Below are 24,548 nucleotides of genomic sequence, written 5' to 3' on the forward strand. Positions count from 1 at the left end.
ACTCCTTTTTTGGAATTGTATTAATTTTAATATATGGCTGAATCTAAACGTCGAAATCGTTTTCGCAGCTTTTCTCACGCATCGCATGATGCTTTTAAAGTCCAAGTACATACCGGAAGATGTGTGTGTCGGCGACGTGGCTTGACGCCTAGGCAGAGACGTGGGAGGACAGGAGGAGAGGACAGTGTGCTGCTGCTTGAGGGACACTCGCACATTGTTGCCAAAGTCGAGGAATGGCGAGGACGCGCGGTCGTTGCTTGTGAATTTTCAACTCATCCGTCTGGTAAGCGTCCTTTAAAATGCCACCATTTTGTGTGTTACCTGCATATAGGGTGCTTCTGGTGAAGGCACCTCTGTAGGCGCCCGCTGGTTGTGGTCTTTTAAGTTATAAAGCACCGGCTTGGACATGGCGACTAAATGACCTCACCTGGATAAATTAACCGTCCTTTTTTTGTCTTCCTCCCCGTTGCTTCACATTTTTTGTGGTAATTTTGGACGATTCCCAATCCCCCGTGAATCACTAATTGCGGTAAGACGGACGACTAACTAGTTAGCTTAACGTTATCAGCCGTGACGTCATCAGCGTACAGTCAATTTGAAGCAAATAACCTTAATATTGACACACAAGTTGGCAAATAGGCGCTTTAACTGGATATTTGTTTCACTTCACAACCATTTAAACGTGTATATTTGGAGGAAGTATAAATTGGTATGGGTGTGTACAGTCAGCTAGCTAACATTCTGCAATGTATATTACATAAAATGTAGCTATACATAACAAATTCTAATGGCATATATGATGGAAAATCACCTTAAAATGTAAAGAAATGTTAAAATACTGTTAATATTCATCAATATTTTGTTTGGCATTTTATGAACCCATCTCCCAATGGTTAAAGTATTTATGTAAACAATTTTTTGTGTGTGTTTCTCCCACAGATTGCTAATCATTATTACATCATAATCTATATCGTAATTTGCCGTTTGGACCACAGCATCTCTGAGATGACTACCAGGGATGCAGCCTGCTTGAACCATCGACCGCCACTGCTCGTGTGATCGAGAGAGAAGAATGGACAGTTGTTCCTAGCCGTCACCAGAGCTAAACTATTCTTTCCTACGACTGCTGCTATTACGACAACGCCATCGACCATGGAGCTCCGGTGGGTGCTCTCGGTGTCCATGTTGACGGCATGCGTCGCCATCCCCATGGACACGGCGGCTGGGAGCCACAGCCTGTTCACCTGCGAACCCATCACCCTGCGGATGTGCCAAGGGTTGCCGTACAATTCCACCTTCATGCCCAATGTGCTCAACCACTACGACCAGCAAACCGCCGCTCTTGCCATGGAGGTACGCAACAAAACTGACACATAATAGGTTATGGTCGTTATGGTCAATATGCACACATCACTTGCACTTGGCGTCTGCTTGTTTTATACAGTATTACATTGCATCAGCTCGGCTCAAGACATTTGAAAAGACACTATAGGTGTATTTTGCTTACAGTCTCCTCAAATTTTAAGTGAATATGCATTAATAATTAAGTAAAAATGTAGGCATGTGAAGCACTAATGCCTAAATGTTGTCATGAAGACTGGTGCATTATTCACAAAGAAATGAAGTAACATTTTGTGGAAATTTAATATTTTTGTGTAATCCTTCCAACAGACAAAGACTTACTAAAGACAGGTTGGGTTTACTTAAAATATTTTTAAAATATTTAGAACACTATTTTGTTTGACTGGCAAATTGAACGAGACCAATTCACTCCATTAGCATTTAACATTACATCATTTATATTTGAATATATTGACTTCTGTCGCAGATGTTTTTTAGAGCACTGAAATTGCTTTGTCGGTCGGAGGACGCACAAAACAAAAAAAGCAGATAATCTGCCTGCAGAGCTTTTAGTCACAAACACAAAATTTAACAATTTGAATACATTGTTTTTATTATTTAGAGAAATTGCTTTTTTTTTAACCTTCAATATTAATATATTCATTATAAAAACTGTACACGCCATTTGAATAGCTGTAAAATATTTACTTGTAAGCCTTAAGGAGTGTCCAAAGTGCAGCCTAGGAGTATTTTCGGCACCCCAGCTCGTTTTTTTATTGGCCCTGATTTAGACAATAAAATTAATTCATTATATTTAGTAGATGTTAGACGAATTTTATTTGCCACCTACAACACAAAAGCTAATATGTGGATGTTTTATTTCGATGGAATAGCTTATAATTGACCTACATTGAATTGCTTTTAGCAACTTTAATATACAAAATGGATAAAAAGTGCACCCCTCCCTCTCCGTCCTATTATAGTAGGCTTGTTTGCAGTGCATTAAGAGACATTCGCAGGTTTGTCTTTAGCAGTGGGACAGCTAAGCCCTGTCATCGGTGACCGCCGTCATTGACATTGACGTTCTTCTTAGATTTTGGAGCAACATTTGCAATAAAACTGTTGTTATTAGATTAGATTCAGCTCCAGAACCCTCCCCTTTTCTCTTCAATTACCATTGCTCACTTTTGAAAAAATCCAAGTTTTAAGTCCTAAATATGCCTCACACTTATTAAAAACATTAAAAGTATAACATACAGTATGTATGTACACGCCACTTATGAATGATAATGTAAGATGATGGTGGAGTCACGGTGTAGCCAATCACGGCACACAAATACGGCGGATTCAAGGTCATCTCAACGCTTGCTGAAAAAACATCATCAGTGAAGCCTAAAGACATAAACATGTGAAAATTGTGTGCTTTCTAACAGTGGTATGTGTATGTTTTGCCTATATTATCACATATTTATAAATTACCGAAAACGGCCTATTTTTGGAGGGAAAAAATTAATCAAGAAGAACTTTCTTTGGACCACAAGTTCACGGAGTTTTCTCTTCATCGTTATTTATTTTTATTTATTTATTTGTAATAATTGAGTAAAATCCTTTCATGCGCACACACTCTCCCAAGCAGACAGAAGAAATGGCGGCATGTCTATCTGGGCGTACATCTAGTCAGGTCAAGAAGTGATGTTTGTGGAGTCATTATGTTCCCTCACATGTTGAAGTGCTTTAGTGCTGCTCCACCTCCTGCCCCACGGACATCACCACCCTAGATACTGCCTTGGCTGTGGATAGGTGCTTATATATTGTTTTTATGAGGTAATATCAAAGTGATAGCCTACTTTCTTCTGGCTCCTCCACCTTCAGGGGTTGGGAGTGTATTACCAAAACATTAGGAAGAAAATTAATTTTTAAAATGTAGTCCCTGGGGGCGGTGACAAGAGTGCATTATTAAACATTACAGACGCGTCATCCTAAAATGGCATTTTGAAGCATTTTACATGACGAGCGTCATATGCAATGTTTGTTTCCATCAGTGGATTAAAGCTTCAATCCAGGATTTATTGTTTTGTTCCATCCTTTACATAATCTGTACATTTCACAGCCATACCACAATCAAGGAGCAGATGCATTCGTTCATTAAATAAATCCTGTCTTATGTATCGGCTGATCCTGCTTTAAGCTCCGTCTATTGAGCAATTACTGATTACCATGACCCAAAACATTAGACAGCTCTGTTGTAGCTATTAGGTTTATCTATCTGGCTCCCCTTCCCTCCATCGCCCTTTGACCCCCCCTTCTCAACCCATCACAGCGTTGGAGTGGAAGGAAGGGTAGCGCTCCGTCGGCCATCTGCACCCGCTCCACCTCGCCAGAGTAAAAGATGGACAGCGGGAGGAGGAAAATCTCGAGTTATGTAACCCCTGAGCATGCCCTGCGTGGCTCTAGCAGCATGCAACATCACCCGTATCGCATGCCACACTTGTATTCGGGCTCGCCACCAGAAACGGTGATAATCTCACCATGCTCACGCATCATCTGCCCACATTTCTAGTCACCTTTCACAAAATACTCCCTGCATTTTCCATTTTATTCGTACTAGAATTGTTTTCATGATCATTTTTGGTGCAGTCTTGTAAAGCCGTGTTGTTGATCCAAACCGTGATCGCAGTGTGTGGCAGTGCGGTGAACACAGAGAGAGCACGTCTGCTTTTGACGGTGTTCACTTTGATTGGTCATGCATCCACAATTAAGTCTCTTTTAGCGGCCAGAAATGCCGGTTCCTCTCCGGAAAACACACAGAGTCCAAACGGGTTCCAAATCCTGTTGCCCTGTTTTGGCTCTTGTTTGGTGGCTAACTGGCCGTAGATCCAGTTCATGGGACAATTCAAAGCCTTTAAGACGTAGAGGGCAGCCAAATGAGAATTGACGGATGATTTTAAAGGGAATTAGCATCTTTGAATAGCCGTGATAATGATGATGAATGCCGTGCACCGTGGAGAAACTGGGACTTGGACTGAAACCAGCGGCTGTCGTTCATGGAGTTTTTGTGTAAAACTCTTAAGCATTGTGTTGCTGTTCCATTTCATTGCTTCTACTTTTTGTGTATTCTATTCACAGTGGTTCCTTTTACCCTTTTCTGTCTTACTTTAAATTACTATATTTCAAAATCATAGTTACAAACTTTTCCCAGTGAGGGCAGCATTTGGTCAAAGCAAAGGGGGCCACTTTGATATTTTACGTTTTGTAACCCAACCCATGTAGATATGCTAAGAAGTTATATGTTTACAGCATATCAGCTTTGCTTTATAGGTGACAAAGTGTCTTATTACTTTTTCTCCACTGCTTGTTTTTCCATTTTTGCTGTTGTTTTTCAATTTTACAGATATTTCAACTGTCTTCTTGTAATTTTTTATTCCCAGAAATTATTCTCGTAATATCACAACTTTTTCCCAACCTAATTGTCTAAAAATTGCAACTTTGTTTTGTTACTAATATTGCGAAAATGATTGCAAAAAGGATTTTTTCTCATTGCATTACGATGCAACGCCCTTTTTAAAAAAATATTATGACTTAATTTTAATATTTGTACTTTATTCTCGTAAAATAACTGCATTTTTTCCCATTTTTCTTGTTGTTTTTGTTAGTATTCTTGTTTAATTATTTAAAATGTGTCCAAGGCCAGTAAAAACACATCTCTTTCACTCTGTAATAATATCTGAGTAGGTGATAATACAGGTAAAATGTACAGCATACATGTACAATTTTTACATTTTTATGTCTTTATGCTTCACTGATAATGTTTTTCATCAAGTGGTGAAATTTCGCCCTTTGTTCAGCGGCCCTTGAACACACCATAGTTGCTGTGAGACACAAAAGTTTGTTTGGCAACGGAAGCATGAGTTTTGACAGTCAATGCTGCCTCTTAAGTTGCAGTACGGTGAATACAAGTTGATATATGATTTTATATTGTTACTGGAATTGCAACAGGCAAGGAGTGTGGATTATGTAGATGCATCTTCTCTGGCCTACTGGCCCCTGGCACTTTACACGGTGAGTACCTATACATTTTATACTTAAAACCTGCTTTGTGTTGTGAGTGAACAATGGCAGTTGAAGAGAAAAGGGGAGGGATGGGGAGCTGAATCTAGGCTTAGACTTAGACAGATTTAATTGATTCACTAGGGAAATTGCTTGGTTACAGTAGATCAGTTGCAGAAGAAAAACACAATCACTCTTAAATAAAATATAATAAAATAAAAAGAATATAAGAAACATTTACATATTTACAAGTGGTGTGTAAAAATATAAGTAAATACAAGTAAATTTACACTTTATACAAGGGAGGACAGACATTACAGCACAATAATGTGAATTATCTTTTACAGACAGGTGAGGTATTGTAGAGCTGGATGGCGTGTGGAATGAATGAAGTCCTGTAGTGTTCACTGTGGGAACGGAACTGGAGGAGTCTGTTGGAGCATGAGCTTCGCTGCCCATCTATTGTCCGATCTAATCTAATAATTACAACAGTTGATCCAAAATCGGATCTCAACGTCAAGCTATGTGTCATAAATACACATTTTTATTGGTAGTTTATCTGTTGCTTTTTTTCCCCAATCACTGATGGTCCCGGATTGTAACCCCCATGAAAAGTGGGGTTCTACTGTGTACTAATAAGTAGTATGAACACGGCAGATGTGCTCAGAGATATTTTTACACAAATAGTTTTCATAAATAGTATATGTGTCATCTGTTTAGATGCAAAGGATTTTGTCGTTTGAGATTCCTTTTGGCATAGCCCTGTCATCGGTGACCGCTGAATGACCTCGCAGCTGAAGTGGGGCAGCGGCCTCAGGGCTGGGAATCAGCTATTTCTGGGCCACAATGATACTGTGCCATAGTCTCCAAGATAAGTGGGACCGTGGCGGATTTGACTGGCATTTACAAAAAGAAAGTGGGTAAAATCCCTTCTTTGGAGATGAATGAATGTAGACCAGCGTGCCTTCATCACAGCAAATCAGTGAACTGTCCTGGACATCCAGAACAGATGGCCTTACTGTACACTACGTTCCCAGCTCTGTATGATATTCTGGTCTTCATATAGGATGTTGTTTTGGCTTTTAGGGCATCACACTGCTAAGGGCGATCCTGCGCATGTCTCTTACGGCATTGCAAACAAGCCTACTATAATTCTCCATAGCTGGTAGCTAGGTAACAGTATATTCTTATTGACTTGCTTCAAGAGGTGTGGCAGAAATGATCTGTTCCACTTTAGCACTGGTCGTGATGGGGGGGTTTTGTTTTTTAAAAAGAAATGTGTGGATCCACTGGAAAATTGGTTTCATTTTGATTTATGATCATTATTTTTATCAAAGGACTAATTGTCTCCCGCCAAACATTATCCTATTACTGTTATTACATTTTATTTTTTTTACTTGGATTTTATCTACACAATGGAATGGTACACACACACACACACACACACACACACACACACAATGTTTCCGTATGTTGGCCGGTACTCTAACACACAGCCGTTGGAACTGCATCAGGAAGGACATCTGGCATTAAATTGACCCAAACAAATCATGCAAGTTGCCAAAAGACTAACATGGAACATTCTATTGATGTCTCTCATCTCTTATTTTACCTTTACCTTTTACTCATCTTTGTCATAAACCATTGCTAGCCATATACAGTGGTACATCGGGTGTTGAAACTGAAACTGAAAAGTACGAAAACAGAAGAAACGTTTCCCCATAGGAAATCATGTAAATCCAATTCATCCGTTACAGACACCCAAAAATTCTAACAAAAAAATACATTTTATTGAGAATAATTACTTTTACATGTAGAATAATGTGAAATAGTTATTAATAAATAATGAAATGTAAACATAAATTAATAAATGATGAATGAAATGGCCAAATGAACGAAAACAGTTCAATAGTGTTTATTAGCTCACTTTCTTTCTAAAATTGCTGGCACTCTCAACTTTGGTGCGATATTTAGCAGTCGCACTCAATAAAAATGCACGGAGGGTGCTTTGTTTGGGCGCTGGATTGTGCAGAATGATATAACGGGTCAAACGCTTTATTTCAAACATGCATACAAGGACTAGTAAAAGGACTGTGTATGTAGGACGAGTTTGTTACACGCAATATTGTACCATAACCGAGACTGTGTGCGAACACCAGGGCAAAATGTTTGTGTAAATTTTAGTCAAAAACCGAATCACGTGAAAAGTGGGGCATTTTGAAACCGAGGTTCATCATATTTGCAAGTATCACCCGCTGTCTAAACAGCAAAAATCATACAAACGTCCGCCATCAAATTTCGCACTCTACAGGTAATAAGTAGCAATTGTTTTTTTTGGAAATGTTGGGTGCGGTCTGATATTTTGATAAAGGCACAAAAGAACATTGAGTCAGCGACCAGTTCTTTGAAGCAGTTGTTATACATTTCAGCAGTATGCTAACAATATGATCCAAGTCAACACATATCATTTTTAGTGGGAGTCATTTTTTAGAAGCCGAAGGCAAGCTGGTACTGTTGGTACTTGCGTGTTGCGAATACCGTGTATCGACACAAAGACTAATAACTGCTCTTGTTTTTAATCTGTCCAGTCGCATTTAAAGCCGTGTTCTGGCCCTTTCACAGCTAAGTCGGCCTCTTGTCTCAGGTGTACAGCACATCCAGCCAAACTGTGTCATGTTACAAATGTTGACAATAACCAGGATACTCCACCCATGCTCTGTGAATAGGGTAGATGTGAGTTTGTGGAAAAACGCTGACGAGTAAAGACGCATCCCTTCTAAACACACACGTGTGTAAAGAAACACAACATGGTCTGGTAAATCCTACCCAGCGTGACCTAGGCTTTAAAAGACTCTCTTGTTTCATGTAATGTCCAACAGCGTGTTTATTGGCTGCTGACTGAATGAGAAGCTCATCTAGGGAGCGTTGCGCCGCTTCACAACACGGACCTTACACACTCTCAGGACGCAAGGTTTTTTTTTTTTTTTTTTTGAAACACTTTCTTAGCGCTGAATGACACGGCTGACTCGGCCGACCCATCCCTCTGCTCTCTCAACCCCCCCATCTCTTTTGTCCTTCCCCTCCCCCCATGCAGGGCTCACCCGTTGCCCAGGAAACTGTCCCAATTGTGCTATTAACAAAGGGAGTGGAGGCTTTCTTGCCTCCTGGGAGGTGGTCCCCTCCGCCCCGCACCCTGACCTCCTCGAACCCTGCTCTCCTCCCTCTTCCTCCTCCTTCCCCCCAGTGATGCATCACTCGTTGCCATGGCGCTAAGGTTAGAAATTAGCGGAATTGGAATGGCAGCGGTAGAGAGAGGAGGGAGAACAGGGTGACTGGAATTTTTTTTATTCAAAATAAAAAATCAAATCAGCGCAGACCAGTTGGCGGAGATGGGCGTCTGACAGAAAATCATCAGTCACAGCGGTTTAGCTGCTGCCTTCATTAAAAACTAATTGCTTTAGCATTTACAAAGACATATATGCTAGCACATTTGAATGCACTTGTAATGGGGTCAGGCAGTATTAATAATTGATTGCACCCCAGTCCTAATCTTATTCAGATATGCTGTATAATCAGCAAACTGCTTAGGGGTGAATCTAAGGTCAAGGCTGGGTTTCCAGTTCTCACAATTCTCCATACAATTTTGGTTCCACCAGGATAAAAATGTGAGAAATGTGATTTTTTTTGTGTGTGTGTGTGTTATGGAGCTTTAAATTGCTAATCAAAATTTTAATCTTTACAACATCAGTTTGGTTTCTGCCAGCACTGGTTTGTTTCTGTTGATGCTGTCTGTCCATCTGTGTGCGGGATTATGCAAGAAAGGGATGATTGTCTTGAATTTAGGTGAGGGGGTGTTGCCTTGGAGGAACGTTGCACACCGTTTTTGCTTTATCAATTCCATCTCTTTTTGAAATGATCAATTTAAACAATGTAATGTGCCATTACAGCGCTAATTTGTCATGGAAATTATATTCAGAGGAAGGAAGTCATTTTTAGTTTTGTTTTTTTTTAAACAAATCCAAATCTCAGTTATTAGTTGTAATAATAATATTATTATATTTCAGTTTTATTATTATTCTTTGAAAATATTAATTGATTGCTTTAAAGAAACCCATACAAATTGCCAGTGTATTATCTTTCTAAAGAAACCCAAATCTCAATTATTAGTTGTAATAATAACAGTAATAATAATAATGTTATATTTAACATTATTATTGTTAAATATTAATAAAATGCTTCATTAATAAATGTTTTATTATTAAATGCTCTTCTCTCTTAGTTTAAATGATAATAGTAATATTATAATATATTTAATATGTACTATGATTATTCAATATTAATACAATGCTTTAAACAAACACATACAAATTATATTCTCTTACAAAGTTGTTTTTTTTAAAACAAACAAGAAATCTCCATTAGTTCTCATAATAGTAATAATAATCATATATGTAGTATGTGTTACTATTTTTAAATATTAAAACGATGCTTTAAACGGACCCACAGAAATTATATTCTCCGAGCAAGGAAGTAATTTGTAGTAGTATTGATATTTGTAGTAGTGGTATTTGTAGTTTGTAGTATGAGTTCTAATAATATTATATTTAATATGTATTATTATTTTTTTAACTATATTAATAAAATGCTTTAAACAAACCCAAATTTCAATGATTACTTATTATAATATTATATTTATGTAAAATAAAAAAGTACACGTATTTGTTCTTTTTTAAAAGGCCCTGTCAGTCTAAGAGAACAGCTCATATTATTATTATTTATTTTTTTTTACAAAAAAACCCTCAGTTTTCCATGAGAATAACTTAACATAAAACTAGACAGCTTCATTATCTTAAAGATTTTTTCCTGAAAGGGCCGAATAAAATATAATATAATAAAAATAAAATAATTATTTAGAAAATGATCAAATCTAATAATATATTCCTTTCAAAGTTGATTAGCAATCACCCCAATGTGTTCAACACGGTAAAGATAATGTGTGCCAAATTCCTCACATTAGGATTTACTTAAATGAAATGCAGTTGAAACTTGCAATGGAAAAAAGTGACAAATTCAAAGGTCAAAACTGGACAGCTATGAATATTTAATGAGCTAAAAGCGAGGCTGAAATGACAGGGTAATAGTACCAGCCATCACCTGTGCAAGCTTACACGCTTATTGCACCGTACATGGGTGGATAATTGGACCAGTGGTTGGCCAGCTGTGCTCAGTGTACCCATTAACGTTCAATCCCCCACGGAGAAGCACTCTCAGTCTCCAAGGGGCCCGGATGTGTTGGTGCTATAGGACTTGTATGGACCATATGTCCCATCCACAGCAGCTCAAACCCAAACCCTGCCCCTCGCCAGCCTCATGTTGACTGTCATAAAATGGCTGTCCTGGTAGTGAGGTGGAGGAGGGGAGCTATAGAAAAGGCAAGGAGAGGGATGAATGGTGTGGAGGTTTAAAAATAGAGTAGATCAGTTATTGTAGCCTTTATGTGCTCAAGCCACATGGTCTACTGTATATGTCGCGTTATACAAACCATATCACTAGCCTGCAGTAATGACATCCAGCAGAAAAATGAAAATGCACGCTGTGTTTTATCATTCTTGAATGGTTAGCCATGCCGTCAGGCATGACGCTAATGGGAAATAACAACCATACAATGGCACCTTTTTCCCAGAAGTCTCAGTGTGATTTGCATCCACTACCAACTTGCTTTTGTGTTTTGTTAACAACAACATACTAATGTCTGCTCAAATTTGCTTCTTTGTGTACGCCTGTAGCTGCAGTATAATATTACACATACTGTAGCGTTTGGGAAAACTGCCACGCAGCCCAGTTTCTGAAGAGAGATCTGGGCATATTGGTATGTTTCCCTTAGCTTCCGGCAGCCAAGACCATAACACTACCACCACCATGTTGGACTGTAGGCCAGACACAAAGAGCATGTTATTCACCTGTGTTCCCAACTGTTTAGTGCTGGGTGTTATTTTACAGATATTATCCTATACTGGTGCTAAATCAGTACCTTTTGTCAGTACTTCAATAAAGGAAAACAATGACATGCAAATTGAACAGAATAGTGCAGCGGAACCTTGGTTAGTGTCATTAATTTGTTCCAGAAGGTCCAACTTTAACCGAAATGGACATTAACCGATACAATTTTTCCCATAAGAAACGTAAGAAAATTCTAGCTTTTCATGCAAAAAACAAATGGAAATGCATATTTTATTGAAGACGTGATTCTTGGAGTGACAGAAAACTGGAAGGTGATCTTGCTACTACAAGGTGTCTTTGGGAACTCTCCCGTCTTCAATTAAGGTCAAAGTAACTTGAAATGTTCATTAATGCATGTAAAATTATCATTGTGAAACTATCAGAACGTGTTTTGTCCATCAGATTTGAATAAAATTTCATCTGCAGATAGATATTAAAGTGAATTTATATCCTACATACCTTTTATCTTGTCCTGAAGCTCCGATCCATGAGTTTGAAAGGCTTAAAGTTGGACTTAAGCCTTCGTATGAGTCGATGTGGTCCAACACTCAGTATAAGTCCGACGAAATTGAAGAGGAAGACGTAATCTACCGAACAAACATGTACATGAATGAAAATACACCCTATATCATATGAAAAAGCAGTAGTTTTTCGGACGTCCCCACGGACTCGCCTAATTGAGCGTGAACACACAGTGTCGGATTTTACCGTTGCTTACATCCGGGAATTGTTACATTCCTACGGATGAATAGAATGGAAGGAGCGAGCGAGCTAGCTTGCTACTAGCCACCCTCGGCTGTTTATAAGATTGAGAGGCGGTTGATGAGGTCGTCACTTGCGCGCCGGAAAATACGGGAGCCCATCGGCCTATATACAGCATTTTGTTTATTATCCGGTGTCATAATAGGGAAAAATCCCGATACCGATATTGACCAACATTACATTTTTATGCCAACATTGGACTGATAATACCGGTGGGCCGATATTATCGGACATCCCAAGTTGTAATGTTAATGTTCAGAATTCCAGTGTTTGCGAATGCACCTCGCTTGCCATGAATGTGATAGGTGGATAATGAGGAAGGGTTGTACTGCGTGTCGGTGTGGAGAGCGACAGAGAAACATCTGCAAGTTGACCCTGTTGGAACTGAGCACTGCTGTTGGTGTGTTAAGTTTGGCATTGCAGTAAACGTTGCATTACTTACAATACGTCACTTGCACAATATCACCTTCAAGCACTTGTTGCATTCATTGAGCAGTGAAATGAGGCGCCGATAGCTACTCCCGTTTAGGTCGACACTGGTTATGATATCGTTATGAGTTTTGGTATTCATCCCTAGTCGTGGCTGGTACGATATTGTTGCAGAGAGATAGAAATGACCAACTAGTAGTTCTTTTGGTCATTTTTTTGTATTTCCTGTAATAGCTGTATGAGTCAGTGATTTGCTGTGTGGAGCCTAAAAGCCTTTTATAATCCTCTGACATGTGACAATGTGGCTTCAGACGTTGCCGTGAGTCTATTTAGGAAACGTAATTAGGACAGAAATGCGCTGACGTCACCACAATGCTGCAGACAGACTATTTTTAATGTCATGCATGGTGGATTGGTGCAGTCAAAGTGTGCCGATTGTGTTACGTTTACATTTTTCACATATTTCACACACTGAATCTGGATTTTTTTTTTTAATGCGAGTAAAACTTTTTCTAAGCTATTGTGGCTCATTTGAATGAAACGGAAGTAAATGTTGAACTTGTTTAGTAGCAGATCCTCCTTATAATACCCTCTCTCTAACAAACAGACATAAATTGGCCCCTGCCTGTCCTCACCCTTCCCCCTTTCACACTGCCACTGTCTGTCTTACACACTAGCTTTCAGGCTTTACATTTTGGGGGTGGGGAGGGTGTGTGTGTCCGTACTTGGGTGTGGCAGGAAGCCTTTCTGTACTCCTGATTTCTATATGTTGTATTGTGTATTTGTATATTCACACACACACACACACTGTACACATTTCTTGGCTCACTTTGTGTGTGAGATGTTCCTAATTTAGCTGGTGGTGTGTTATCATGTAAATAAAGTACTGTACTTCCGTTGAGCTTGTGTGTACAGAGTATGTCAGTCAGTCACAGCGTGGTCCTCCTTACTACACAAAGGCCCTGTCAGCAGCAACATTTTGTATATGTGTGTGTGTGTGTGTGTGTGTGTGATGGGGGATGCTGATTTTGCGCTACTCCCCCTCTGGAGTGTGGAGGGAAGGAAAGGGGGGTGTGAGGGATTATTAGGGACAGGGCCAGTGTTGTTTTTACACTCATCAACTACAACTGTCAGACGTCATGCTCCGTTGCTCCCTTTGTGCTTCACTTTGGCCCACATTTGAGAGCCGCATCAACACTTAAAACGCACCACTGTCACTTCCTGTCTCTCTCTCTCCTGCAGCCGTTCCATCCCATGGTCAACCTGCAGTGCTCCCCTGAGCTCCGGATGTTTCTTTGCGCTCTGTACGCGCCAGTGTGCACAGAGTACGGCCGCATGACCCTGCCCTGCCGCCGACTGTGTCTACAGACCAAGAGCGACTGCTACAAGCTCATGGACATGTTTGGCGTCAGCTGGCCTGAGGAGATGGACTGCAACAGGTTGGTGCAGGAGAAGGCGCTTAAGCACATTTGATTTTGAGGAAGGCACATCATGACTATGCCAGTGCACAAGAAGAAGAGTGGAAGCATGTCTTATTCTATATGTGTAATGACCACGTGTCCCAGTGCTGTTGTTCATGTAGAATACCTGATGAGACGAGTCCATTAGTAAGTAAACCTAACTCGTCTTCTGCCAGGTTTCCAGACTGTGATGATCCCTACCCACGTCCAGTAGACCTCCTCTCTAGCAGGGACACCACTGAGCCGCCTATCCCAGTCCAGCGGGACTATGGCTTCTGGTGCCCCCGAGAGCTGAAAATTGACCCAGAACTGGGCTACTCCTTCATGGGGGTCCGAGACTGCTCACCCCCATGTCCCAACATGTACTTCACACGCGAGGAGCTGACCTTCGCCCGCTACTTCATCGGCGTGGTGTCCATCGTATGCCTCTCTGCCACCCTCTTTACCTTCCTCACCTTCCTCATCGATGTGTCGCGCTTCCGCTACCCGGAGAGGCCCATTATCTTCTATGCCGTGTGCTACATGATGGTGTCCCTCATGTTCTTCCTGGGCTTCCTGCTGGAGGACAGAGTGTCCTGTAATGCTGCCATCCCTGGGAGGTTCCGGGCTTCCACTGTGACTCAAGGCTCCCATAATAAGGTGACAAAACACATTGGTGGCTGATGGTACTGTTCAGTTTGGCATTTGCTCTAAATATAATTTTAAAACATTTTATTTCAATTTAACCTAAAAAAATAAATACGAATTATTTCAAATAATGCTGAAAAAAAAAATTGTAACTCAAGGCTCCAACAAGAAGGTGAGAAAACACAGAGGTGGTTGATGGTACTATTCAGTTTGGCATTTGTTATAAATATGTTTTTTTTTTTTATTTCAATGAGAAAAAAAAATTGAGAATTATTCAAAATAATGATTTTTTTTTGTTACTCATGGCTCCCATAATAAGGAGAACACACAAGCTGGTTGGTGGTTCTATTCACGGTTTGGCATTTGCTGTAAATGTTTTTTATGTAATTTAAATGTAAATAAAAAAAAAATATTTTATGAAGGTGGTTGATATTACTAGTCACAGTTTGGAATTTGCTCTAAATATATATATATATATATATATTTTTTTTTTTTATTTCATTTAATATGTTGTAATTGTAAAAAATTATGTAATATATTAAAAAAAAATTTATAACAAAATAATAAAATTGTTTTTAATTTTTCTGTGTCTCAAGGCCCCCATAATAAGGTCAGAAACCCCAGAGTGGGACCTCTAGGGTCCAACACGAGGTGCTTGATGGTACTATTTGCAGTTTGGCATTCACGCTCAGTTTTTTCAAAAAAAAAAAAATGTAATGATTGAAAATAAGAACATTTCTTTTAAATTTTAAACTGGTAATTGAAGTAGAAAATGGTTTGCTAACGTGCCTGCGTCTTCTTCTCTGTTAGGCCTGCACACTTCTCTTCATGGTGCTGTATTTCTTCACCATGGCGGGCAGCGTCTGGTGGGTCATCCTCACCATCACCTGGTTCCTGGCTGCCGTGCCCAAGTGGGGCAGCGAGGCGATCGAGAAGAAGGCTCTCCTCTTCCACGCCTGCGCCTGGGGCATTCCCGGCGTCCTCACCGTTAGCCTGCTCGCCATGAACAAGATTGAGGGCGACAGCGTGAGCGGCGTTTGCTTTGTGGGTCTTTACAACTTGGCGGCGCTACGCTGGTTCCTGCTGGCTCCGCTGGGGGTGGACGTGGTGGTGAGGAAGATTGGCAGTGGTTCCATTATGCGCTGTTCCATACGATGATTTACAGGTGCTTTGTCCGTGTGTCAGGTGGGCGTGGTGCTGCTGCTGGCGGGAATTGCAGCTCTGAACCGGGTTCGCATGGAGATCCCTCTGGAGAAGGAAAACCAGGAGAAGCTGGTGAAGTTCATGATCCGCATCGGCGTGTTCTCCGTCCTCTACCTGGTGCCTCTGCTGACCGTCCTGGCCTGCTACCTCTACGAGAACAGCCACCGGGCGGTCTGGGAGACCACCTGGGTGCAGGAGAGGTGTCGAGACTACCACATCCCGTGTCCCTATCAGGTAACACCACAACACTGCCCCGACGTCTTAACCAGCACGTTGGTTTAGCACGGAGAAAGCTCCTTGATGCAAGTAGCAGAACACAGCCCACACACGCAGTGCATGCACTCACATGATGAACCATAGTGAGTGCTGCTGTTAATCTCACGTGTAATCTGGGAATTTTGTAAAAGAGCAGCACCATAATCCACTCTGTGTGTGTGTGCTGGCAGAGGTCGCTGGGTTTAACCCGGCCCACATCAGTACAGCTGCATACACAGCTAACCCCCAGTGCATCATCATCATGAAATGAGACAGACACACACACACACACACACACACACACACACAGAAAGTCAATAGCGGAGACTCCTGGTGCATTTCTATATTTATCTCTTATAAAAGCTTGCCTTCAGGCTTGGACCTCTACTGGCCTATCATCTTCTGAGTGATGCTTGACCCTTCAACACGCACACCAGCGCACCCGTGCACAGACTGCTATTGCTGTGGATTGCAAAAGAATAAATAAAACAATGTTGTGATGTCATAGCATGATATACTCTATGACCTCATGAGCTCCTAATGAATGATGCTTTAATAACAATACTTTGACGGTGCTGTCACATTCAAATGTACTAATGACCATTAACATTAAACAAACAAAAGCTAAGCTATTACTAGAAATATTGGCATCAGTCATTTTTGATTTTTTTATAGTTCAAATATGACAATAAGAATTTAACAATGCTTATCCAATGACATTATTTAATATAAAAAGAATTATTATTAATTAGGTGTAAATATGTACATTAAGAACACTTATTTAATAAATAATAATTTCATGATTCAATTGTATTTTAAGTAAGAGGAATTACTATTAAAAAATGTAATACATGAGATGTCAAGATTCTTTTTTAAAACCAGATTTTGTCTTAAATTCCATTTTGATAGAATCCTAATGATAAAAATAATACATTTAATCAAAATGTTCACTTTGACAGACTCAAATTGACTAATATATGTAATTATTAAACACTTCTGCTATTTAATGAAAATATGGCTATACAAATAATTATACAATTATATAAAAGTATTAAATAATACAATTAAACAATTATTATTAAATAATAAAAATATATAAATAATATAAAATATTGTTTAAAAAACATGATTTAAAATCTGAATGTAAATCATTTTTACATGAATTCAAACTTGATAAAATATGATGTTATGATGCAACATTAAGTAAAAACAATGACCTGTAATGTCGACATGAATCATTTTGACATGAACCAAAATGTCAGTCATTTTAATGACTAAACCATTGTCATTTGTTGAAAATAATATTTTGACATGAATCAAAATGTGCTACTAATTTTAACCATGAAATAATTACATTTAGTAATGTGACAGCAATCGTCATTGAGCTTGTTTTGTCAATTTGCCATATTTGGGCCGTAGGTAGCAGATTGCTGTAAAAGACTATTATTTAAAGCTGGTGATTTTCCTGCACATAGCTATCATCATCAACTGGAGAATGCCCAGTGCTATACATGGTGGTTGTTTCTAACGCGTGTGTGTGACCTGTAGGTGGAGCGCAGCAGTCGTCCTGACTTGGCGCTCTTCTTGATCAAGTACGTGATGATGCTGATCGTGGGAATCCCGTCCGTGTTCTGGGTGGGCAGCAAGAAGACGTGCTTCGAGTGGGCCAGCTTCTTCCACGGAAAAACACGCAAAGAGTACGTCTCTGCCTCAATGTGTACATAAAAGCTTCACTAGCTTTATCTTCACTTGCTGGATTATTTTGCACTCTGGTGGTTGTTTAGATGTGAACGTGGAGGAGCGATCGCAATACCGTCCTTCTATGACGAGGCTGTGATGCACGTGTGTGCCTGTTTGTTGGTCAGCCGGAATGTAATGATCGTATTTCATGTGCGCGTACGGGAGTCCGGAAATTGGCGATTTTTAGCCAAAGACGAAGAATAAATCGGGTGCTTTTATTTTGCAAGAATGAATCACAACTGTAGACCAATCAGGCGACGCTCCAAATATTTTAGTAACTACAAAGATGTCATTTTTTTAGCTAAATAGAACAATATCATACTGATACTGATTATGCCGGATCATCATTTACGCCACAAGTAGAGCCCACTTACTGTATATCAACACCCCGTCTATGTAGACTAGTGGTGGGAGAAAGTCAAGTGTTTTGCAAGTCTCAAGTAAAGGCAGGTGAGTCCAAGTCACTCCAGAAAACATCTTGATGATCCACAAGACCTTTGGGAAAATATTCTGTGGTCTGACGAGACAAAATTTTAACTTTTCGGAAGGTGTGTGTCCCATTATATCTGACGTAAAAGTAACGCCGCATTTCAGAAAAAGAACATCATACCATCAGTAAAATATGGTGGTGGTAGTGTGATGGTCTTAGTTGTTTTGCTGCTTTAGGACCTGGAAGACTTGCTGTGATAAATGGAACCATGAATGGACCTGCTGGACAGGTTGATTCAAGTCCATAGTCAACAGCTTGATGACATTTTCGAGTCCTGTTGGTCACTGCCAGCCAGTCCCCAACAATCTGGCACTCACAGAAATGTAAACCACACCCTCATTGTTGTCTCTTAAACCTGATTGGACGTCAAGAGATGCTTTCATTGAGGCCGATTCGGTGGTAAAAATACATTGTCTTGCTGGAAATGACATAACGGTCATGTTAGTTGAATACTTTGAATGGGGACACATTTTACACAACACACTCACTGCAAATCTCGAGTATTTTAAAGTCATCAGACTAAAGTCCGAGTCATTGATGTCAAAGTCCAAGTCTAGTCCAAAATCTGCAAAATTGTGACTGGATGTGGACGGTCAACCTTATTACTAAAAAGTCTCGCTTAAGTCGACAAACGTGGTGGACTGCTTATGTCAACAGAACTAAAGGGGTCATTATTCTGAAAAACAGGTCATTTACAACCATGTTGAGTGTGTTGACATTTTCATGGCCTCACAGGTAAAAAATGTCGAGTTGTTGAAAAGTTGAGTGGTTAAAAACGAGTCCTTCTCCGTCCCCCTCCATTCTCAAGAGTGTTAACCCCGTCTGCCGCCTACTCCACTCACTCCTCCGTCTACTACTACCCTCCTCCCCCTGCCCCCTTCCCCTTGTCCCCATGTCCCTCCCTGCCTCCGTCTTTATCTTCAGTGGGATGGTGAAGGAGAGTCGGCAGGTGCTGCAGGAGCCCGACTTCGCCCACCTGCTCCTGAGGGACCCCCACACGCCCATCGTAAGGAAGTCGCGGGGCACGTCCACGCAGGGCACGTCCACCCACGCCTCCTCCACCCACCTGGCCATGCTGGACGAGCCGCCCAGCGGCAGCACCAGCCGGGCGGGCTCGGTCCGCAGCGGCCGTTCCAAGATGAGCAGCTACCACGGCAGCCTGCACCGCTCACGAGACGGCAGGTGAGTTGATGAGCTTTGTGCGATATCACCATCGCAAGCAGATCCTGATGTTTTCGGTCTTCTCGTCTCTCAGATACACAGCCTCCAGCTTTCGAGCCGCAGAGGACCACCACGCCCCCTACGGGAGCATGCCTCACCTCGATGACCCGTCCCAGTCCAGACACTGCAGCACCAATCGCCTGGACAGCCTATCCCGGCACAGCTCCGCCCAGAGACTCGAAAGCCAATCACGGCACAGCAGCACCAGGGACCTCAGCTCCGCCCCACAAACCGTGCTGGGCGTGCCTGGCAACGGGATTCACAGGGTGCAGGAGGAGGACACAGCCTGACATGGTGTGTGTGGATCCATGCCTTAAAACTTTCATCAGTTTTGGCGTCTGCAACTACTGAGCCAATTACATGAACGTCCAATCGATATTTTTTGTGGATTTTTTTTTTTTCTTTATCGCACCTTTCCAGCCGCTGATGTCTCCATCTTTCACTGAACCACTGACTAGTTTGCCTTTTTTGTGTGGAACAGCAGGGTGGACCCAAATCCCTCCATTCAGAACATTTTCACGCTTGATGAATGTGCAAGTGAAAGAATTCTCCAGAATTTTGCGGAGAACAAATCGGGGAATTAGGAATAAAGGGCTCAAAAGGGGAATAAAAGCTGAATCCAAACTCCTGCCTTACAGCTTCAACAATAGTGAAATTCTTAATAGGTTTTGCTTGTACAAATATGTAAAAAGTTTGTTGGTTTATTTGTGGAATTTTGTATTTTTTTTTTTAAATAAACAAATGACACACAAGCATCCATTCGTAACAGCCCTCCGCTTTATTGAAATACATCGGAGTCGGGTAAATATGAGTGGTCCACATCGGCTTGGCAGCCGGTTCCATACATTTTCTTTTGACCTTAGACCTTAAATATTTTTGTGCAAAAACAATCTACATCACCTGTAGTGGGTTATCCTCAGTAAAACGCCCAAACCGTTAAAAAAAAAAATCCAAGGAAAAACAAACCAAAACAAAAAAACCCAAATGATTACATCTAGAACATGCAAAACTGTACAAATTATTACAAAGCCAACCTAGAAAAAGCCAAAGTGTTATGATATGAAAACAAAATAAGAGAGAAAGAATTGGAGATAAGACCTCACTGAAATGCAAAGGCAATTTTTGTTGTTAAATTTTCTTCCACTGGGAGGGGGAGGGGCGGGGCACCACTGCCATTTATATTTCAAACTGCTTCTAACCGTCATTAAATGAGAGAATACATTCCACACGTCAGGAGCTTGAGCTAAATTTGAAATAAAAGTCTGCTTATTGGCTGCTTTTCATGTGTTTTTCATAAAAAAAACCACATGGAATTAGTGTTAAAAACAGGAATGACCACCAAAGTTATCTCAGTAACACAATAGTACATTAAAACATGATTACTATTGTGTAGTGTAGTGGACTGAAATAGTGTAGTACTGTGGGAGTGTTTTAAGGACAAAAAAAAACATGCAGAGATAAACTTTTGTTGTTGTTGGGCACGGCTGCCATATTTACCAATAGAGCGATCCCTTAGTGTTGACATTCTTTTTTTTCCTCGTTTCTTTTTCCTTACATGAGCAGATCATCGTAACTTTCCAACATCTTCAACAGAAGCAGGAAAGCCAATAAAGTCCCAAACTCTTTTTCCGCCAGTTTTTGGTTACCAAACATGATGGGAGCTTGCTTAACGTCAGGAGGAGCACAAGGCAGTGTAAAAACATCACCTCCGTGTGTGTGTGTGTGTGTGTCCAAATGCAAACCATGCAGGAAGGAACGTGGGGAAAAAGTGTCATTAAGTAAAAAAAAAAAAATAATAATCTAAAATCAATCATAAAAATAATTTTTTAAAAAGGTTTTAAAATGGCTTCCATGCGAATAAAACCCCAAATGAGTGAAGAAATCAGAGTAAAATCCAAAGTTTTTCTTCCCCGTGTAGTTCTCTATAGTATTTCCTTATCATATATTACTCTACGTATATACATTATTGTGGTCTACGCTACAAAAGGAGCGCTGCGATGACGTCGCTTCCACGAGACCAATGAGGATGATGATGATGACGTTTCCTGTTAGCAAAAGTGTGACACTTTTTGATTAAAGGGGGGGCGGGGAAGGAGGGGGAGCTCTTTAAGCACCACCCGTCTGCTGCGGGCCACCAAGCAAACCTAACGTTCCTTGTCTACGATAAATAAATTAAAATATTGTCCCCTAAAACCCGAAAGGCTCCTATGTACAAGTACAAATCTTTTTTTTTTTTTTTTTTTTTTTTTTTAGGCTTTTCTTTGCATTTGAATGAGGCGGCTGAGGTGGGGTGGTGGTGGTGTTTGGGGGGGGTTAAAGAAGGGAGCGCTTGATTCGGGGACCGACACACAGAAGACAGTCTTTCTCGTGTGGTTCCACCCAGAGTCCGTACACACTAGCAGACATGTCAAGGTGTATATAAGAGTGGGGGAGGGGGGAGTAGAGAGGTGCAGTTCTTTGGGCAGTAAGTGAGGGAGGGGATCATTTCGAGATGGAAGAAGAGGCGGACTGGCGGTCTTGTGTGCTCATGTGTCCCAGGCCATGCGGTCCGTGCTCTCCAGGGACAAGGACTTGGTCTTGTGGGGCGAGGCGGGGCTGGGGGGGCTGCTGAAGGTGGAGCTGTTGGAGGCCGTGGAGTGACGGGGGGAGTCCGAGTCCTGCACAGTCAGGAGAAAAAAAGAAAAAAAGAAGAAGTGGGCGGAGTTTAGAAGTGAAGATGAACATGGATTCTTTTTTTTTTTCCCTTAAGGAGGTCCTCTGTTGCCATGGTAACCATCACACTACGACCATGAAGTGTGAGATGGAGGCGGATGTTCTGCTATGACAGCAGGACTGAGCTCCATTCAGAAATGCTGACTCATGAACGATCACACAAGCAAAGTAGGAAGTGTTTACCATCACTGGTATAGAATCAATGGGATAGAATGAGCGTACATTGACTTCATATTTTCTACATTTATTATTCTTCATTTGTACTTCTTTCCTGTGAAGTATGTTTGCATACGTGCAATCTTATCATCCGTGGTGCTGAAGGTGCCAGACTGTCTTTTAACAATAACGTCTCACCAGCGATCATGATCGACTGCAGCTGGTCGTTTCTCTCTTCCCCCCCCCAGCCCCCCCTTTACAGTAAACACACTCGTCATCATGTTGGATTGGAAGGCTTAGAAATGCAAGTGGGATGTTTCCTACTTTCCCAGCAGCCTTGAATGCAGCATAAGGACACCAAGTGAGACGTAAAGCTGTGCTGAGTAGAAGCGGACATGCTCTGTTGTCATGACAGTGATGCTCTAACAGACCAGAAGGTGGCGCTCAAGCTGAAATGTGACAAACCATCGATGGTGGCGTGTTTCCTGTTAAACACACATCACAAGTGACGATGTGCGCACGTGATAAACACACACACACACACAGGTGTGGTAGGGTGCTCTCTCGCTTGTGTGTGTGTGTGTGTGTGTGTGTGTGTGTGTGTGTGTGTGTGTGTGTGTGTGTGTGTGTGTGGTTGCCGTTGTTGACATTACCTTCATCTTACTAAGCAGGGTCCTTAAAGCCCTTTTCAGATCGGGGGTCTTCTCCGATGGCGAGACTGCCTGCCACTGCAGAGGAGAGTTCAGACTCAGCGCCACGCCCACAGACAGCATGGCGGGGCGGGGGGCAGGCGGGATGGAGGGGCAAAAGTGGGACCGAGCGGCGTCCGGCGCTTAATGGCTATGAGGATGGGGGTCCAGCAGGAGGATGCCGGTGGGTAGGGGACGAGGGGCGGGGGTGGGCTTTGTTTGGATGGGGTCAGGCGTCACCCATAACCAAACGTCGGCACGCAACGCTCGACACCACATGGTCGTGGGGAATGACGCACCAAGCACAGATGGAACACGTTGCCTTTGAAGCCACACAGGCGCTACTACGCAACGCTAAAAGTCAGCAAAGCACCCCAAGGAAACAACAACAACAAAGCTGCTAAAATACAAAATCACTGGCGCCGACTAATCAGCTGCTTGGAAAAGTGGGATGAGGTGAAGCGTCTGCCCGGCATGTTTGTGACGGGTGAATAAACACACAATATAACAAATACATACTGTTTAATACTGTAATATGTCCTGTACGTACAGTAATCCCTCCTTTAGTGGTTGCAGACTCACCCTCACCCTCTTTCTGCAAAGCAGCATTCCTTAGTATTAAGCAAACGTTTCCATTGAAAAAAACCTGTTTACAACCTTCTAAATACATTTTTAACATTACTAGAGCCCTCTAGACATGAAATAACACCCCTACAGTCACCGTTACACTCCTATTAACCAATATAGTAGACACAATAAGAGAAACCAAGCCATAAATAAAACATAATATAGATTGGGAGAGTTGCTTATTCTTTTTTTTTTTTTTTTTTTTTTACTTCCTGTTCTGTATTGCAACAGGGCCACATTGGTAGCGAGCTATTAGGGCCACATTGGTAGCGAGCTATTAGGCCACATTGGTAGCGAGCTATTAGGGCCACATTGGTAGCGAGCTATTAGGGCCACATTGGTAGCGAGCTATTAGGGCCACATTGGTAGCGAGCTATTAAGGCCACATTGGTCGCGAGCTATTAGGCCACATTGGAAGAAAATCTAAATCGGAGCTTTCGAGAATAAAGTGGTAAAGTTACAAGAATAAAGTTGTTGTATTATTAAAGTCGTATTATTACCTTTGCCCAAGGCCAAACGTCACTTAACCCCCCCCCCATAGCTGTCTCAGGCAATGCCTGTTACGATGCGGTATTAAAATAATCTGAGATTGAGAAAAAAAGTCATGAATTTCTGAGAAAAAGTTTGTAATATTATGAGAATAAGGTTGTAAATTTACAAGAAAAAACGATGACATAATATTACCATTTCATTCTCGTAGTATCACAACTTTTTTCTCATAAATTTACAACTTTTGTTCATGTAAACTTACGGCTTTATTCTTGAAATCTCATGGTTTATTTTGTTGTT

General features: G+C 41.2%; 2 protein-coding genes across 7 annotated transcripts in view; one reads left to right on the forward strand and one right to left on the reverse strand.

Moving 5' to 3' along the window:
* The first annotated feature begins 120 nt into the window (after positions 1-120).
* Positions 121-20,348, forward strand: fzd3a (frizzled class receptor 3a). The gene is given in 10 exon segments (XM_054761987.1): positions 121-283; positions 996-1,353; positions 13,822-14,018; positions 14,216-14,678; positions 15,477-15,776; positions 15,852-16,103; positions 17,673-17,821; positions 19,163-19,242; positions 19,245-19,536; positions 19,610-20,348. Coding segments are annotated over 9 exon segments (2,190 nt in total). The 5' UTR covers positions 121-283; positions 996-1,152; the 3' UTR covers positions 19,866-20,348.
* Positions 20,335-24,548, reverse strand: part of cdc42bpab (CDC42 binding protein kinase alpha (DMPK-like) b) — a 79,926-nt gene continuing 75,712 nt past the window's right edge. For 3 of the 6 annotated variants that reach the window (XM_054761981.1, XM_054761982.1, XM_054761984.1), the window contains 2 exons: positions 23,097-23,171; positions 20,335-22,232 (listed from right to left, as the gene is read on the reverse strand). In XM_054761981.1, the coding sequence (XP_054617956.1) occupies positions 22,101-22,232; positions 23,097-23,171 (207 nt within the window). In that variant the 3' untranslated portion in view covers positions 20,335-22,100. The remainder of the gene's footprint in view (positions 22,233-23,096; positions 23,172-24,548) is intronic. The other 3 variants (XM_054761983.1, XM_054761986.1, XM_054761985.1) reach the window with 1 other exon arrangement.

This window comes from Dunckerocampus dactyliophorus, chromosome 19 (assembly GCF_027744805.1).
Source record: "Dunckerocampus dactyliophorus isolate RoL2022-P2 chromosome 19, RoL_Ddac_1.1, whole genome shotgun sequence".
NCBI lineage: Eukaryota > Metazoa > Chordata > Actinopteri > Syngnathiformes > Syngnathidae > Dunckerocampus > Dunckerocampus dactyliophorus.